Source organism: Stenella coeruleoalba, assembly GCF_951394435.1.
Source record: "Stenella coeruleoalba genome assembly, chromosome: 16".
NCBI classification, from domain to species: Eukaryota; Metazoa; Chordata; class Mammalia; order Artiodactyla; family Delphinidae; genus Stenella; species Stenella coeruleoalba.
Genome location: NC_137162.1, coordinates 81,232,896 through 81,248,808, shown reverse-complemented (window position 1 = coordinate 81,248,808; position 15,913 = coordinate 81,232,896). Strand labels below are relative to the sequence as shown.

Here is a 15,913-nt window from a genome sequence, read left to right as displayed (position 1 = left end):
GGATTATTCTCCTTCCTTAAGCCGGCAGTTACTAAGGGACATCTCTTCCCATTAATCGGTCGGCTGAAGACACAAGCCTCTGAAAACAGGATCTCACTCCATCACCTGAACAGTGTTTTTGAACATTCCTCTGCATCGGTTCTTTTATTTTATTTTCACATCAGCTCTATCAAGTAGGAGGGAGAGATCCTGCAATGCTGAGGAACAGAGGGGGAGATTGAGGCCCTGGGGTGTGTCCTCTGGGGAAGTTCACTCCATCAGCTAAGTGGTGATAGGTTGGAGGCTAGAGTCCAGGTGTGAGAGATGGATTCTTAACCCAATTACGTAATGACAGCCTCCAAGGATTCTGAGCTGTATAGGTTGAACGAATCCACAGCTCATCAGCTTCGGAAGAAGCATAAAAATTTAATGAAAAGGTATAATAATTACATGTGTGGGTTTTAAGTGGCATTTTAAGAAGGAATACAATAATCGGCAGCTTCTGCTTTTCAGATCATTAAACAACGAATGTCGGCAGCTAACGAGCAGTTTGGTGCCCGGCGTAGTCACGCGTGTTATTTACAACCCGCAGAACACGCGCATGTGAATGTGGGACTTGACTGTTCACAGCTTCACGTGCCACGTACTTGAAATTACAGCCCCACTTGCTAAGAGGGAAAAAGAAGACTGAACGCAGCCTTGCTTCTGAGTTAGGGTTTTTGCCTTTCTTAATCAATGTATCTTTCCTGGGAATACAGGTGGATGTGTCTGTGTTAAGCCCAAGGGCAGAGATGCATCATTGGAGCAGAAGGGGAACCCGCTCTCACATGTGCATGATTTCCTGTTAGGATCCCAGGGAAAATTCTTAGCATGGTATCTTGCATACGGGGCCTGGGTTTTCTGTGTAGCTCTTAGATCAGCTGAGAAATTGGTGAGGCCTCATCGGATGAGGGAGTTAACTGGGGTGGGAACTCACCTCCCGACCCCCCTATTTCCTGGTCACTCTTGAGCCCCTTGGAGAACAGGACTTTCAGTCAACGGGCTGCCCCATGGGTTGGGCTAGCGGCAGGCTGATCATCGTTAACTTCCACACGTAATGCGATTTCTGTTTCCTCTCGAGCTATGCTCCACAGCAGGGAAGGCCCGAGGAGGGAGAAGGTGCCTCCCTTAGGGTGCTGGTGGTGCCGATGTTTTGGACCCTCACTCCACTAGACAAAAGCCACGACCACAAACCTCTCCAAGTGAGGCCTATTTTGTGTTCTCTGTGTAGATGCTGGGACAATGCTGTTGAGATTCTCAGAAGCCCTATTGAATGGAGAGGATCTAATGGGATACCCTTAGGTTCTTAGAGGGCCTTTCATCTGTCTGAAAGTTTCTAGATCTCCCATCCTGGATTTGATCTATGGACTGAGGTCTTTTCTTCATTTGAGAATCATCTGCTCTCTGCAGAGACGGGGAATAAGAAACAGTTTTGTTTCAAAACTTTATTTTTATTTTAAATATGAAGTCCTGGCTCCTTTGTATTTAAATGTATGTGCTCTAACTCATCTCCCTTTTCTTGCACCGCATCACAGGCAGCGACCAGAAGCCACTTCTGTATCCTGCCTGGAAATCTCTTTGGCCGTGTGGTGAACTTCACTAGGAACTGTTTTCTATATTGCCTCGCTGATAATGTTACCAGACTTTCTGTCACTATCTTATGGGGTCCCTTTTCCTCTGGCTTCCAGTAATACTTCTCTTACTTTCCTTTCAGGCTTCACTGAGGCCTGCCACCCGGTCCCAAAGTCAGCGCCTCAGGCTGTAGGATTTGTAGCAGCCGCGTTCTCCTTTCAGTTGCCAACATCTGTCCTCGTTAGTGATTGCTGCGTAATGAACTACTTCAAGACTTAGTGGCTTAAAACGTCACCAGTCACTTATTTTGCTCGTGAACCTGCTCTTTGGGCAGGGGGTGGGAGGGTCAGCTAGGGGGTGGCAGCTGGGGCTGGAGGGTCCCCTTCCAGGACTCCTGGGACTAGCAGGTTGGTCTGTCTGTCTGTCTGTTGGTTCTTCCACGTTGGTTCTACCACGTCTGTTGGTAACCTCACTATCGCCAGCTTGGCTTCATCACAACGTGGCTGCTGGGTTCTAACAGTGAGTGTCCCAAGAGATACGACATGGAAGTTTCTTATTTCTTAAGGCCTGGACTCAGAAACTGGCATGCGTCTCTATTAATAGGTGATGAATTACCCCAAAACTTTGTAGCTTGAACAACAACCATTTATTATATCCCACGGTTTCTGAGGGTTAGGAATCTAGAAGCAGTTTAGCTGGGTGATCCTAGCTCAGGATCTCTCGCGAGGTTGCTGTCCAGATACGGGGTGGGGCTGAAGTGCTCTGAAGGCTTGATGGGGCCTGAAACATCTGCTTCCAAGCTCATTCACTTGGCTGTCGGCAGACGGTCTTGGTTCGTTGCCACGTGGGCCACGCCGTAGGGCGCTTATGACACGGTCACTGATTTCCCCCAGAGCAAGTGATCTGAGAGTGAAAGCAAACAGGACAGAAGACACAGTGCCTGCTGGACCTTAGTTTCCAAACTCGCACAGTCATGTCTGCTTTAGCGACTAGAAGGGAATTGCGAAGTCCAGCCCACACTCAAGGGGAGGGGAGACAGATGCCACCCCAAGGGAGGAGCGTTGAAGAATCTGATGGGCACATTTTAAAACCATCACAGCAGCCATTTTATTTTATTGCTGGAGCAGTCCTGGGGCCCTGGTTCAAGAGGAAGGGACACAGGGGACAGCTGTCAGTGGGAGGGGTGCAGAGAGTTTGGGGGCCATGTTTTACAGTGTGCCACGGTGACTTAAGAGCCCGTAGGAGCCCGTGAACTAAAGACGTGGACAGGTTTTCAGCCACAGGTAATGGCGTCAGGCACCTGAGTGCCAGGCCTGGCTGTAGGTACTGAGGGTGCAGCAGTGGACAGGACAAGAACCCTTCCTTCATAAGAATTATGCAGTAGCGTGGAGCGAGATATGCCTGGACTGGATGTGGTGGAAAAACATGGCTGTGTTTGGAGTGGGAAGAGCTGTTGAGATTGACTCCGGTGTAGGGTCAGTACTGTGGTAGGAATAAACTAGTCATCATTGGTTAGGACCTGGCTATCCAGGGCTCTGTACAGCAGGCTAAGGGTAGACGTATCTAGGAGCAGCGATAATTTATTTTTAAGCAAGGCGAGGACATGATCAAAGCCAGACTTTAGGAAGCCCGGTCTGCAGTGGGGTACACGGTGGGATAGAGGTGGGAATGTCTGGGGCTGGAACTCACTGACTTAACTAAGATGCTATCATTGAAAAAGGGAGAAAAGAAGGCTAGTGTATGAAATCTTCTACAGATGCTTAGAAGAGCTATGGTGGCATAGCCCATTGAACGTGGTTTCATATACATTAAGAAAACCTAGAAAGCGTATCATGTCTTTTTAAGTGTAGGTCACATGAGATAAGAACAGAGACCACGGTAATACATCAAACGCAGCAATCATCTAGATTTTATTTCACGATACACAGTGGATTCTCCACGGAACTCAGCCTACTTCTTCACTGCCGCTCCTGTGGCTTTCAAAACTCCAAGGAACCTAGCTTTCTTCCCGGTCTTCATTCACCTACGCAACTCTTGACTAACCTGTATCTTATTCCTCTCTTTTCTTTCCCTTCTCTGTTTCTGCCTTAACTCGTGTGATGTCTGGCAGAGAATAGCTTGGTTGAAAGCACACACCCATCTTTCATCCCTGTGGACAGGTAGGTACTGTTGTCAAGTCCATCCTGGAGAAGGTCATCCCCCCGTGTCTGTGCGTAGTGGCTTAGAATGGGGAGCCGACCGGGGCTGACGGATCTCTTGGTTCTAGAGAGCAGAGGCCACCCTGCGTAGCAGATAGAAGCTTTGGCTTCGGAATCTGAGAGGTCTGTGTTCAAGCCCAGCTTAATCGGCACTTGGCTGGGTGCCCTTGGGCCAATTATTTCATCTTTTAAAATCTTGCTTCTTCATCTATAGAAGGAGGATAACAGTCACACTCTTACCTTAGCGCGCTGTAAGAATTAGATGGGGTGGTGAACTAGACTAATATGGCGCACCAGTACACCGATACCTGGGGAGTAAATGTGTGTGAGCTCCGTGTGCAGAGGCAATAGATGCTTAACTAGCGTCCACGTGGGAGGAGGTTTCGTCAGGAGGTGACTGGCTCGTGTACCTGCAGCGGAAGGGCTTGTGGTGGCACCTACGTCCCTTCTCGCAAAGTGGCTTCGGCCCCAAAGGCCTGCACAGTCTCCTGCCCGCTGAACTAGGTGGGGCCGCTCGTTGATGGCCAGCCTTCAGTTTGTCCCTTTGGTTTCCAGCACTGAGTTCAGAAGCCCAGAGCCCTGCTGGTCCCCTCCCCAGGCCCGGAAATTAACCTTAGCCCTGGAGGCCTGGTCAATGTCACGGCTGGATCCCAAGCTCCTGGGCTCGGGGCATCTCCCTGAGGCCCGGAGCAGGTCTGGTCTGACTACCCACTCCAGGCCCCGTGCCCCCGGGCCTCACTGAGGCTTTTCTGGGTGGAGCTCGAGAGGCCATTCTCCACAAGAGGCAGCCTCAGGCCCGCCTTGCCGACTGGCGGGCTGGACAGCACACGAGAGCAAAGATCTCAGGAGGGTGCTTCAGCAAAGGGAACCGCCCAGACCAGGGCTCCGTGAGGCTGTGCTGCCGAAACTGCCCGCTTCACGTGAACCTCGACCGCGTTGGCCTCTCCCTAGGCTGGGCAGAGGCTGCTGCGGGGAGAGCGAGGGGGTGGTCTCGGTGCCCCAAGGAGGGTGGGATGGGTGTGCCTGCCTCAGGCTCTGTGGTCAGGATGTCAAGGGCCTATCTCCTTTTCTAGAACCGGGCCGGGCCTTGCCCAGCCTTTGACCTCTGGTGATGAACACTCCTGTCTTGAGCTTAGCTCCGTTCCCTCTCTGCCTGCTGTTCCTTCCTTTCACAGCTGTGGCCTCCTTACCCTCCTTCTGTTCCCAGAAACAGAAGATGTTTCAGTGGCGGGAACCTGCGTCCGTGTCTCCGCGACAGGCATCCTTCCCGGCTGTCCCCGGCCTTCCGTCTTGGGCTCCGGGTCCTGTAACTGGGCTCTGCTTCCGTCATGCTCTGTAACCTGACTGGTGTCCCATGGTCATCTTGCACGGGGCCGGCTGTGCTCTGACTGTTTCCCCGCCCCCAGCATCAAGGCCCAGCTCTCTGATGCGCGGGCTCTGAAGCTTTGCTTATATTGACATCCTGCGTGAGTTTCCGGCTCCATCCTTTCCCTGTTGAAGCAGCCCCCTTATTGTTCTGGTCCACGTGTTGAGTTACCTTTGCTGTTATTTTTTCCTGGGCTTTGCCTAATGTCTGGCGCTCAGGAGACAGTCGATGAGAGTAATTGTTTGAAAAAATGGAACCCTCATTTGTTGATTTCTGATCCCCAGAATCTGTTGTCTCCACACCTCAGGATCTCCCCTCTGTTTGTGGTGTATTTTCCTTCTCATCTGCCTCCGATTGTCTGCTTCCAAAGAACAAACAGTTCAAATAATCATTTATTCTTAAATAGCATATCCAGATATCTCTGGTATTCCAAGCCATTTGTTTTTTAAAGATGGTTCTATCTGATTTGACTTTTCCTTTATAGAGAATAAAAATTATCTCTACTTAAAATGCATTAGTTAGAGACAAATGTGTCCAAACGGCAGCCTGAAATCTTTCTCTCTTTTTTTCTTTTTTGCCTGCGCCCTGCAGCACGCAGGATCTTAGTTCCCCGACCAGGGATGGAACCCGTGCCCCCTGTAATGGAAGCCTGGAGTCCTAACCACTGGACCACTAGGGAATTAGTGAGAACCACTAGTGTTCTCTTCCCATTGTCTTCTCTATCAAATGTGACCATTTCTAAAATGTTTGATGTGCAAAACCGGGGCTCTGCTCACACAAAATGCTTTTCGGTATCTCAGGAAATCATGGTAACTGGAAGAAAGAAACCAAACGAGTGGAAAATGGCAAATTCCAGCCAAAGGAGCTTCCATGCAGAGGGGGTTCGGGGAGCAGTTGGTTGGTGATCGTGGCCTTGACGTCGCTGAGCGTGAGGCTTGGAAGGCAGAGGGTGTGGTCCTGCCCAACCAGCGGGTGTGGACTTGAGCTTGGAATTCCTCGAAAGATCTGGTGTCAGGCCAGAGAAGAGGTGTAGCACTCTATGATTTGGGGTTTGATTATGTTCAACACTGGCTTTATTTCTTTTTCCCTCGAAAAGAAGTAGCTCAAATTCGGGGAGGTAGAAGAGGATACCTTTAGGAGGATCGTCACAGATGGAAATGTCTGTGGCCCAGCGAGTACCGTGCGTGTGCACGTCCCCCGGTGAAGGTAACAGTGAGGCCTGTGGACTGACTGGGTGAGACAGCCCGTCTGAGCACAGGATTTAACCTCAGCCATCTCTGTTCTCCCTCCCTTTATGGATGACTCGTGGCCGTGTTTTGACCAAGTCCCTTACTGAGATGTATTTGATGGAATAAGCACCTAACATGAGGTTGGAAGAACCAAGTTCAAGTTCAGTAATCTCATGTGTGATCGTACAACTCCGAAACATTGTGACCTTACGAAGGTCACTCTCTGGGTCTCAGTTTCTTCAATTGGAAGCCAAGGGCAGTCATTACAAGACCTCCTTCCTGGATTGTTGGGAAGACTAAACGAGAATTCACAAGAGCCCTGTCATCTATAAAATGAGACTCAGATAATGATTTCAAAGAATAACCCCCAGATAGCGTGAAGTAGAGGAGGGTAACGATTTAAAATTCAGAGACACTGAGGATGTACTTAGAAACAGCAGGTTGAGTAAGATCAGTTTCAGCTTTGGCAGGCGCCCAGAGGGTTTTAATTGTGTTACTTGTAGCATAAAATATTTTGACAGGTGCTCTAGAAAACCTCCATGAGGGCCCAAGTGCGGTTCGCTTGCTGCAGAGCAGGCAGGCATATGCGCCGCTCGATGCAAAGGCGGATGTGCATCCGTACACAGATTCCCCCTTGGCTTTAGGGAAGGCCCATCGGGGTGATGGAGATTGGGGTCCCCGGGTCACTGATGGGACTTCCTACAGGGATCAGCGTTTCTTTTTCTCCGTGTTCATCACGGAGCTCTGGTCAGTTGCAGCAGTCGGGGAGGGCTGCGTCAGGCAAGATTCGCCCCATGGGCTTGGATCTGAGGCCAAAATGCTTATGAAATATTAACCGAGGACAGCGTAGCATTTATTGCGGCACGGCTTTTGATATTATCTGTCTCTCTGGGAATTCACGCTCATTCTGTGTATGTGGAACGTGCACAGCACGCTGCATTTCCCAAGCCACACCCCTTCGGATCAAGGACCCTAAGGAGTGATCTCTCGCATGTTTTATGAAGGCTCTGGCCTCTAGAGTCGGTGATGAGTCGCAGGAGGGCCTGAGGATGTATTTCCAGGAAACCTTCCATGCTGGCACTCACTCCGTCTCTGGAGCGTCTTCCTGTTTGTTTTGGGAGGTCTTTTCTCTCTGAATTGTTCTCAAGAGGAAGTTGCACACTTGGCATCTCCTGCCTGGTGTCTCTGGGGCAGTCTCGGTGCTCACCCCACCATGTTGCTAACCCTCTGGCTTGAAAATACGGCCCAGCAGAAAGGTGGGAGCTCCCTCAGCCCAGGCCGAGAAGGGAACTTGAAGGCCCCGCGGGTGCTCACGCAGTTCTGTCCAGAGGCCGTCACACTTCTGGGGCTGCGGGCTCCTCCCGCGGTCTCCCCACGGCGTGGCAGGTCCCTTGGCTTCTCTGTGGCCCTTCATAGGGGGCTCCACTCGCAACGGCCCCCACCGGTCATTGCTCACATAGAAATCGCGGATCCAGAAACGTTTCCGTTGTGTTTCCATTGACAGCTCAAAGTTTGTGGCATCCAGTCTGCTCTCTTTATCAGGACTTCGTTTCTCCTAAATGGGTCCAAACCCATCGCCTTGGCATTTGGAACCCTCTTGTCAACGTCTTGGCCCGTCTTTGGTCATGCGCCTCTCTTCTGCTAGCGCCACGCCCCGCAAGACAATGCCCTTTGCTTAACAAGGTTCCCATTTCGCCTTTTGGGAACCTTACGTTCTTTGCTGGTGAACCTGCCTCTGTCTCCCCTTCTGGAATGATCACTCTTCTCTGAGCCCTCCTAGAGCATATTTGCCTATTTTTTTTTTACTGTACATCTTATCCCCTTTATTCAATGTAACTTCCTGGAGAGAAGGTCCAGTGCCTTGTCCCTTTCCGTATGTGCCCACATAGTGAGAGACAGTAAATAGTCTCAAAAGATATTTATGCAATCATGGAATCTGAAACTATGGATTTCAGTAACAGAAATGGCATGGGCTGGGTGTGCAGAATGCCCTTAAAGTGGGACAAAATTGTGTAACCTTTCCCACACTGATACCATATTGAAATCTGCCTTATGAAATAATAAGAATAAAGAAATAAACAGCACAGTTTAATACTTAAGAGGAGGGATTTTAGAGCTATGTTTGAGTTGGAAAGTTGCCCTGCCTTTTATTGCTATGGAAGCTTCAGCAAGATATGTAATTCTCTAGATTTCAGTTTTCTCCACCGTAGAGATAACAATGTGTATTTTAGTGACCATAAAATGAGCCATTATTTTATATACTACTAAGAAGGAAACATTTCTGTCAATTAAACAATGATACAGTGCTTTCTGTGGCTTAGAGTTTTTATTTTATACTTATTGAAATAGCTCTTTTAGATATAGTTAAGCTTTTGAAAAAATCACGTATCACTCTTTTAAAAAGGAAAATGAATGGATTAAGGTTTCCCTAAGATGTTTCATGCTTAGTCTGGCCTAAAACACAGTTCGACTCAAGTCAAGCCTCCTGTTTCTCCACACAGTATCATCCTCTGCATCAGTGAGGCGACTGGTGATGCAACTTTTTTTCTTTTTCTCCAAGAACGAACTACTGTTTTCTGTAGGATTTTCTGCCAAGCTGCTAACACCATTCTTCAAGTTTTAAATGCTGGTGCTTTCCTAATCTTACAAATCCATCTCAACAGAAGGTAACAGGACTCAAAGTGTCCTTAAATGGTTTGTACATTGAAACAGCAGGGGGATATAGATGCTCAGTCAGGCCACCAAGAATGACAATCACGTAATAGCAACTTCATCCAGACCACCTCCTAGATAACAGTAATTGTAAGACACATCCGTTTCAGAGATGTTAAAATGTAAAAAAAAAAGTGCATCTTGGAATAGGTAACATAGAGTGTATTATCACCAAGGGTTGTGGTGAGATTTGAAGGAGGGAAAGTTAGTAGCTGTTATCATGATTATGGTTATAATAAACTCTTAGGAAATATAGTGGAGCCCTCTAATAACAATAACTGTTGTTTATGGAGTGCTTATTAATGTGATATGTTTATTAATTATGGTATCATTTTCATACTTAAATATTCCCTAATATAGTTTTCCTTTTTTATTGAGGTATGATTTACATTCAGTGAAATGCACAGATGTTAAGGGTACAGTTCCGTGAATTTTGACACCTGTGTTATCATCACCCCAGAAACATCACGCTTGTACCTGTTCCCAGTCATCATTCCCCTTTGCCCAGATGGCCTCTGTTCTGACGTCTTCTACCATGGATTAGTTTTGCCTGTTCCAGAAGTTAATATCAACGGAATCCCGTCGTATGCGTGTCTTTTTCTTGAGATACTCCCACGTCACTGCGTGTATGTAGAGTTTGTGCCTTTTCCTTGCTGGGTAGTTCCGACGTACCACTGTTTCTACCTTCTCCTCTAGATGGACATTTAGGTTGTTTCCAGTTTGGGACAATGAGTAAAGCAACTGTGAACATTTGAGTCAAGTATTTGTTGATTGCATGTTTCATTTTTATTAGGGAACTGTTGACCGAAACTGCCTGTCTTGGCCAGGCACGATAATAATACTGTGAGTTGTCTCACAGTAGGAGTTCCCGATAAGGGACTGCCGTTGAAAACTAACCAGAAGAATTCGGGAGGGGCCAAAAGGAGGGAGGGGCCAAAAGGAGGGAGGAGACACCAGTCCCGCCAACCTCCCAGAACCCTTTGTGCCGGTATCCATCTTGGCTGAGAGATGCGCGCGTCACGAGGAAGGACCCCGAGTCAGACCAGATGTGGGCCAATCAAGATGATGGACCAGAGGCAACCCGGAAACTAACCCCATCACGATAAAGCCCGAGACTGCGAGCCACGTGGCAGAGCAGTCCTCCTGAGTCCCGTTGCGCCGCTGCTCTGCGCCCAGGCGCCCCTTCCCAATAAAGTCTCTTTGTCAGCACGTGTGTCTGCTCGGACAATTCATTTCTGAGTGTTAGACAAAAGGCCACTCTCGGGCCCTGGAAGGGGTCCCTCTTCCTGCAACAATTTCTCTTGGGTAAATACCTAGCAGTGGAATTGTTGAATCAAAGGATAGGTGTATGTTAACTTTATGAGAAATGGACAGAACCTGTCTCAAAGTGCTTGTACATTTCATGCTCCCGTCGCACGGGAGAGTTCTGGTAACTCCTCGTGCTTGTCAACCAGGCAGTTTCAGTCCAGTTAATCTGAGCCACTTGAATGGTTTTGCAGTGGAATCCCTACGGCTTTAATGTGCATTTTTCTGGCAACTAATGATCATCAACATTTTTCATACGCTTTTCGGCCCCAGTTATATATCTTTGTAATGTGCCTGTGGTGTCATTTGCCTACTTTTCAATAGGGTTATTTGTGTTTTAACTGTTGAGTTGCAGGACTCGAGTCCTTCATCAGATGTATGCATTGTAAATATTTTCTCCCAGTCTGTGGCTTGCCTCTTCATTTTCTTAATGGTATTTTTTGAGGAGTAGATGTTTATAATTTTGATGAAGCCCATTTATTCATTTTTTCTCTTATAATTAGTATATTCTGTGTCTTACCTAAAGTTTTTCTGACTCCAAAGTTAGAAAGATATTCTCCTATATGTTCTTCTAGAAGCTTTATAGTTTTCACTTCTACGTTTAGGCCTGTGATCCATCTCTAATTAAATTCTGTGTATGATTTGAGGCATGTATCAAGGTTAATGTTTCCCCCATATAGGTAGCTAGTTGTTCCCGTACCATCTGTTGAAAGTATTTTGTTTTCCTCATTGACTCGCTTGGGCACTTTGGTTGAAAATTACTTAACTGTGTGAGAGTGGGTCTACTTCTGAACTGTCTGTTCTCTTCCATTGATCTGTTTGTCTGTTTGTCCACCAGTGCCATTCTGTCTGCATTTACTGTAGCTTCAGTGTTAGTTTGAAATCAAGTAGCAACTGTCCTCTAACTCTGTTCTACCTTTTAAGGATTGTTTTGCTTTAGCTAGGCCTTTGCATTTTCTTTTACCATTTTAGAATAACCTTGTCAGTTTCTACAAAAGACCCACATGAGGTTTTGATTAGAATTGTATTGAATCAATAGATCATTTTGAGGAAAATGAAAACCTTAACAGTATTCAGTTTTCCAATGTATGTGTATACAGTATATCTTTCTAATTATTTAAGTCTCCTTTAGTTTCTCTCAGAAGTTTTAAAATGGTTTTCTGTGTAGAGGTTTTGCACATCTTTCTTTAAATTTACCCCTAAGTATTTTGAGTTTTAAAATACCTTATACATGACATTAAAAAAAATTCACTTTCCAATTATTTGCTGCTGATACTTAGAAATGCAGTTGATTTCTGTATATTGACCTTGATTCTTGCAACCCTGCTAATGAATTCAATGCTCAGAGCTTTATAGAATTTCACATTTATTCTTGTAGCCACCTGTAATGCACAATCATATTTTAGAAGAAGTTTGCCCTGAAATCCCATATGCTGATTTCTTTGCTCAAGGTCATGCAGTTTGTGTAACCGGGATTTGAACTGGGGATTTGAATTTAGGTCTAGTTTGACTCCGAGGCCCGGTCCCTTTCCACCCTACTGGAATCTTTCACCTCTTTGCCATTGGGACGTTTGTATGGAATGATGCCATGTGGCTGCCCTGGGTTTCACTGTGATATATTTGTGTCATCATGTTTCAGAAGGACGTGAATTAGCCAATGCAACCCCCTAAAACAGAATATAGTAAGTTGCTAAAGGGACTGGTGGTTTTTTCAGCTTAAGCAGGACAGTCAGTGTGTTTCCAGATTCCTCCACAGAAGACTGTGAATGCAGTTGGATGTAGCTGCAAAGTTCATCCCCCTTTCCCCACACCATTAGTGCGTGCTCGCTGCACCTTCCATAGGTAGGGATGCGGCAACGCTTGTTTTCCCTCCTTTTCCGCAGGAAACCATTTCTGTACAGCCAAGGAGCTCACGGAGGAGATTAGATCATTAACATCCGAGAGGGAAGGGCTGGAGGGACTTCTCCACAAACTGTTGGTGCTGAGTTCCAGGAACGTCCAGAAATTGGCAAGTGTTAAAGAAGATTATAGCAGCCTCAGGAGAGAACTGGATCAGGGGAGAACTGCCTATGGTGAGTGGTCACACGGGTGTCTCGTGTCTGTGTGCTATTTATTGTACTGCTTTATGTGAGCGTCACTGGGAAGGGTGTCCTGGAGACACACAGCGCTTTTCCTGGAGGACAGTTTTGGCAGGAGCCTCGGCCAATGCGGCAGAATTTCTTGTCAGCTTTTGTTTGGCTCTCGCATGAGATGCCTTTTCATTTTCTGTCTTTCCCCCCTCCTCTACCCTGGACTTGCTAATGGCCTTGTGATCGTTCAGAGCCATCTCCCCCTTGGCACAGTTCTTGAGAATTTTCTCTGTTTGACGATTATCTCCCTTTTGTTCCTTGCCTCGGCCTTCTGGTTTGCACAGTCGCAGATGAAAGCAGGCTGGCTCTGGGAAAACTGAGAAAAGACCAGGAAGTGCCTCTTCTCTGTGTGGGCTTTTCTGAGAGCTGCTTTCCCCAGGAAGAATGATGCCGAAGATACCGGTGCTGTCTTGGCCAAAGTATCTGTTTGTTGGGGGAGTTAAAGTATTCGTGTGGTCTTTTCCTGTCCCGTTGTTAACTGTAGAGGAGGTCCCCTTGAGGCTTCACTCTGAGGAATACTTTCAGAAGATGTTGGTTCAGTCCAAATTGATAAAGCCAAACCTATTTCTTAAAAAAAACCCCCCAAGACACACACACAGTGAAGAATTTCTGATGATTCAATTTCTAATATACAGAATGAAATCATAGGAAGAAAATTTAAATTTAAAGTAAATTTAAATTTAAATTTAAAGTAAAGTTAGATGCTGGAACCTGTTTCTTCATCAGTAAAATGAGAAGAGTATTTTCCATCTCGTAGGCTGGTTGAGTGGTACAAATTAAGTGAGGTAATTTATCAAGATCCTGAGATTGTGTGTGTGTGTGTGTGTGTGTGTGTGCGTGCGCACACACCCTTGCACGTCCCCTGGGAACTAGAGGTTGTTGGAAGGCAAAGTTCATGCATAGTAAATCATTTCCCTAAATAAGTATTTACTAGGAAAGTGAAAGGCATATATACAAATAAAGGACTGTATTTACAAAGTATGCTTGTTTAAAAAGAAATAAGAAAAGAATAGAGGTATTAGTTAGCCAGATTTGAAATAGGGCTATTTGAAAAGATTCCACAAATTGAAGTAAATGAAGATTAGTATTTAAAACCAAATAAATAAATATGAAATCAGCTAGCGGAAATAGGTGTGTCATTTCACTATGAATAAATTTAGTTTTAAAGACTTACTAAATTTTGTAGAGAGAGGTTTCTTCACAGTTATTTGAATGAAAGATAGGATGGTCAAGCATTATTGTGTCTTCTTAGCCATGGACACCCTCAAGTTGGTTCAACAACTCAGAACGCCTTATCTTTTTTTCACTTTTGTAGGTCAAAGCTTTGTTTTTGCCAAATATGTAACTAGAGACTGCATTTGAGGCTTAATATATAACTATAGTCCTGAGAAATGACAACACATTCCTCTAAGATGTGACGGTGCAGTTTATTACATTATTATAGGACTAACCTTGTATATTTTAAATGAATTTTTGCTATAAATTTTTAAAATAATAAAAAATGATAACTATGAAATGTCTCACCTTGTCATCCCAAGTCTTTTGGTGCAAAATGGGACATTTATATCTAAGAATAAAGATGTGAACCAGTTTGGACAAATTTAGTTCAGCAATATTTTCTTTTTTAAAAAAATTTTATTGAAGTATAGTTGACTTACAATGTTGTGTTAATTTTTGCTGTACAGCAAAGTGACTCAGTTATACATATATATATATATATATATATATATATACACATTCTTTTTCATATTCTTTTCCATTATGGTTTGTCACAGGATATTTAATATAGTTCCCTGTGCTACACCGTAGAACCTTTTTTTATCCATCCTATATATAATAGGATGCAGCAATGTTTTCATTTGAACAGTTGAGCTCTTGAAAGCCATTAATATCTCTTTTTTGAAAAAAAAGAGCTGTAAAGTATTTTTCGAATCTCATCATTGTCACTTGACTAAGTATTTTCAAAATGATGAATAAAACATAAACAAATGGAACGCGAGATTGTTACCATGGATGAGTCTAAATTGCAGATGGCTCATTACTGTGGTGAAGGCGTTCTTTATGTTTCATACTTGGATTTTGCTGGATCAGCTACCCTTTTCCCTCTGCTTTAGGCCGAAGCTAATTCTTAAGCAATCTGAGGTGACTTGGCTTTGGGTGAACCAAATTAATAATCTTGGGTTGGAGACAGTGTGAGCGACAAAGCAAGAAAGAGAGAAAGAATTGCTTGGTAACATGAAGCTTTTACCCATGGATAGTAATCAGACTAGACCAGAGACCATGTTCTCTCATTTGTTGCATTTGGAGAGTTAAAAGTCTGGAGGGAGCTCTGTGCTCGAGTTTAAACATGGAGCAAATACAAAGACGCAGTGAGCTTCTGCGTGTATTACCGTGAGCTGACTCTTTTTAATCTTAGATAAAACGTTTTAAAATAAGACTATTCAAAAAATGAGCGCTGTGTAGTGTTCGCAAAGACAGATTTTGACTTCCAGCAGTGATTGCAGAATGCGGCGTTTGGGAGCGAAAGGCAATTCAGGGATGAACATGTCACTCCATGACGGTCAGGGACCCAGGCTCTGTGACACTGGCTCCAAGTTGGCTGACCCAGCCGTGTGTGTGTACAAGGGTTCTGTTTCTATAGCGGGAGGGGAGATTTGCAGTCTTAGGGCACAGTCTGTCTCATTCAGAGGATTCTTAATGATGGGAAGAGTGTGTGTAGTGCCTCATCACAGATGAACTTGCTCTGCTGATCACTTACCATGTCATTGCATCCTGTGTCTCTGGCCTGACTGTAAGTCCATCGAGGTGAAAACACTGTCTTTAGGTTTCATTTGCGTCGTTGGCAGTACCCAGCACGATGTCATTAAAAATAGTTAAATAGACCACAAATATTTGTTCATTTACTGGGGCCAGATGTTAAAATGAAACATTAGTCCTTTCTTCCCTTAGTTTGAATCACAGACCCAGACCTTGGATCTTCTTTAAAAAAAAAAAAAAAAGTTTAAAATTCATTTTCCAATTTAATGAGAGCAGTGATAAGTTTGATTGTCTTTCATGGAAGATGCTTGAGTTGGATATTCAGATTGGGGTGGCAGCAGACAGAACTAGTGGGATGAAAAAAAATCAGTAACTTTTTTTACAGTTTGCTACATCTGCTTTTCAGAAAAAAAAGACAACCCCGAGATTTACATAACTGTTTTTCCATCCCTTGTGGATAAGTTGGTAATGTGTATTGTACTTTATTAATATTGTTGATTTCGTACTATAACTCAGATATAAAGGAAGCAGACGTCAAGGGGAGAGATTTAATCACAGAATAATCAGGGCTGGAATTTTAAATAGAGTATCATTAGCATGTTAATGAATTTTCCCAGTTTACGCGAG

General features: G+C 45.1%; 1 protein-coding gene across 2 annotated transcripts in view; it reads left to right on the top strand.

Moving 5' to 3' along the window:
• DISC1 (DISC1 scaffold protein) overlaps positions 1-15,913 on the top strand; it is a 347,726-nt gene that overhangs the window by 143,279 nt on the left and 188,534 nt on the right. For both annotated transcript variants that reach the window (XM_079901082.1, XM_079901083.1), the window contains one exon: positions 12,284-12,472. In XM_079901082.1, the coding sequence (XP_079757208.1) occupies positions 12,284-12,472 (189 nt within the window). The remainder of the gene's footprint in view (positions 1-12,283; positions 12,473-15,913) is intronic.